Below are 2,137 nucleotides of genomic sequence, written 5' to 3'. Positions count from 1 at the left end.
TCTCAAGACAGCAGTCTTTCTCAAGACCCCGATGGCCTTAGACTAAGGCCATCGGTGTTGGTTTCAGCGAAACCATCGTTCTGCGCTGTTCATGCACTTTCCGTGCAATCTTACTGACAGTTCAGATATTTACTGATAGATTCAGTCAGAGCCGGAAAATTTTAAAGACGGAGGAATGTCCTACCCAGGGATCGAACCGGGGACCTACGTCAAATTCATTGATCGAATCGATAGACGTGGACTAAGTGAGCTCCGCCTTCCGTCACGAAGGCCTAGTTACTATCATCATCGATGACGTTATTATTATCGACTCTAGCATCGACGATGCTGCATCGTCATCACCATCATTATCATCATCATCATCGCTATGATCATAAATACCATTATCATCATCAATGCCGTCATTATTAACGGCTTTGGCATCATGATCATAATCATGATCATCGGCGATGTGACATCGCTATCATCATCAATGCCGTTATTATTATCGGCTTTAGCAGTCATCATCATGATCATGAACATCGCTATCATCATCAATGCCGTTATTATTATCGACTTTAGCAGTCATCATCATGATCATTATCATCAACATCACCACACCCTGGTGGTTACAACTGTGGGGGCATCATCATATGATTCGTCTTGAGTAGCAGAGGAAGAGCGGTTAAGTGATAGCTCATCTAACACCTTATCTATTGTTATGATACCAGTTAATGTCGTCAGAGAGAACGGGGCTAGTAGTAAAAGTAGGTGTTGGTCCAATAGAGCCAGTAGAAACAGTTATGGAGTAAGTGAGAATGTGGTTGACAGTTGAAGTGACAGTGTACGCACTTGAACTCGCACGATCTCTTCCTCACTAAGGTCGTTACTTTCTCCGCGGCGGATGTCCAAGACCGTCCATCGCAGGAAGAAAGCACGACCTGATGATCCCCCACAGGATTTATATCAATTCACTCATCTTAGTTGCATGTGATCAGTCTAGCGTCTATTGAAGCACTTTGGTTTCTACTGCGTGCTTCATTGTGCAAGTTGTGTTCCTCTGTCGTCCAGGATTTCACTCTCGTCGATTCCTTAGCAGGAATCACTACCATAATATAAGACCGGATAGAGTGCGTTTTCTATTTCACGTACCTTAGCTTCAACCTTGTTTGGTCGGCCCTGAGAACCGCCAGTTAGCCTTGAGCAAGACTCTGGACTGGGTTCGAGTCTTCATATCGTGTGTTCGGAAACCAACGATGAGACTAGCACAGGACAAGATTGAAAATGCTCTTTCACTCACCAGCTGCTTTAATTTGACCGCAGACACATTTCATGTTCCTCTGGCATTAACGAGGCTCAGCGCGTTGTGTTCGGCGAGGGTGTGATATTCAACTTGAGGAGGATTTTCTCCCTTTTTATTCCCATCCCTCGTTTGAGGAGTATTGAGTATGGGGAATATACCAGGAGGAATGGGCGGCCCTGGAGGACCAGGTGGCGGCGACAAAAAGAAACAGGACAAGTCTAAAAAGAAGGGACCCGCCCCTCCACCAGCGCACTTTGGCAGGAGAAAGAAGCGCGTTAATAAGGGTAGTTGGAGATATTTTGGGTTGACTCAGGATGCAAGCATATTGCCATGTTCGTCAGGACCACCGGGCATGTCAAAAATACCAACAGTAGTTCCCACTGGCAAATGCAGATTGCGAATGCTCAAACTCGATAGGATAAAGGTGACTTCATTCGTCGCCTTTTAGTCGTGAAATGGCTCGATGGTTTCAGGACTACCTGCTCATGGAGGAAGAGTTCATCAACCGACAGGAGGCTATGAAGGTTGGCGGAGAGGACAGGACTGAGGAGGAGAGGAACAAGGTACTGGTGAAGACCCAGGTTCGAACCCAGCATCTGTTGCAACTTTTCCTCGCAGGTCGACGAGATTCGGGGGAAACCAATCAGTGTTGGTAATCTGGAGGAGCTCATAGATGACAGCCATGCTATTGTGTCTACCTCCAATGGTCCTGAGTAGGACAGTAGTCTTTGTTTTCCATGTTCACTTTCGCCGCCTAGGTTTTATGTAAACATTCTCTCTATCGTCGACCAAGATCAGCTCGAGCCCGGCAGCTCAGTTCTCCTCCATAACAAAGTACGGCCATTGACCTAGGAA

The 2,137-nt window shown here is 46.4% G+C and overlaps 1 protein-coding gene across 1 annotated transcript in view; it reads left to right on the top strand.

Moving 5' to 3' along the window:
• Positions 1-1,427: 1,427 nt before the first annotated feature.
• Pmar_PMAR020741 (26S protease regulatory subunit, putative) overlaps positions 1,428-2,137 on the top strand; it is a gene marked incomplete at both ends in the record, with an annotated part of 1,818 nt that continues 1,108 nt past the window's right edge. The window contains 5 exons of the mRNA XM_002781310.1: positions 1,428-1,566; positions 1,624-1,706; positions 1,756-1,845; positions 1,901-1,995; positions 2,041-2,116. Of these exons, the coding sequence (XP_002781356.1) occupies positions 1,428-1,566; positions 1,624-1,706; positions 1,756-1,845; positions 1,901-1,995; positions 2,041-2,116 (483 nt within the window). The remainder of the gene's footprint in view (positions 1,567-1,623; positions 1,707-1,755; positions 1,846-1,900; positions 1,996-2,040; positions 2,117-2,137) is intronic.

The sequence above is a fragment of the Perkinsus marinus genome, assembly GCF_000006405.1.
Source record: "Perkinsus marinus ATCC 50983 genomic scaffold scf_1104296942710, whole genome shotgun sequence".
In the NCBI taxonomy this organism is placed as follows: domain Eukaryota; phylum Perkinsozoa; order Perkinsida; family Perkinsidae; genus Perkinsus; species Perkinsus marinus.
This window is presented reverse-complemented; position numbering and strand designations above follow the sequence as displayed.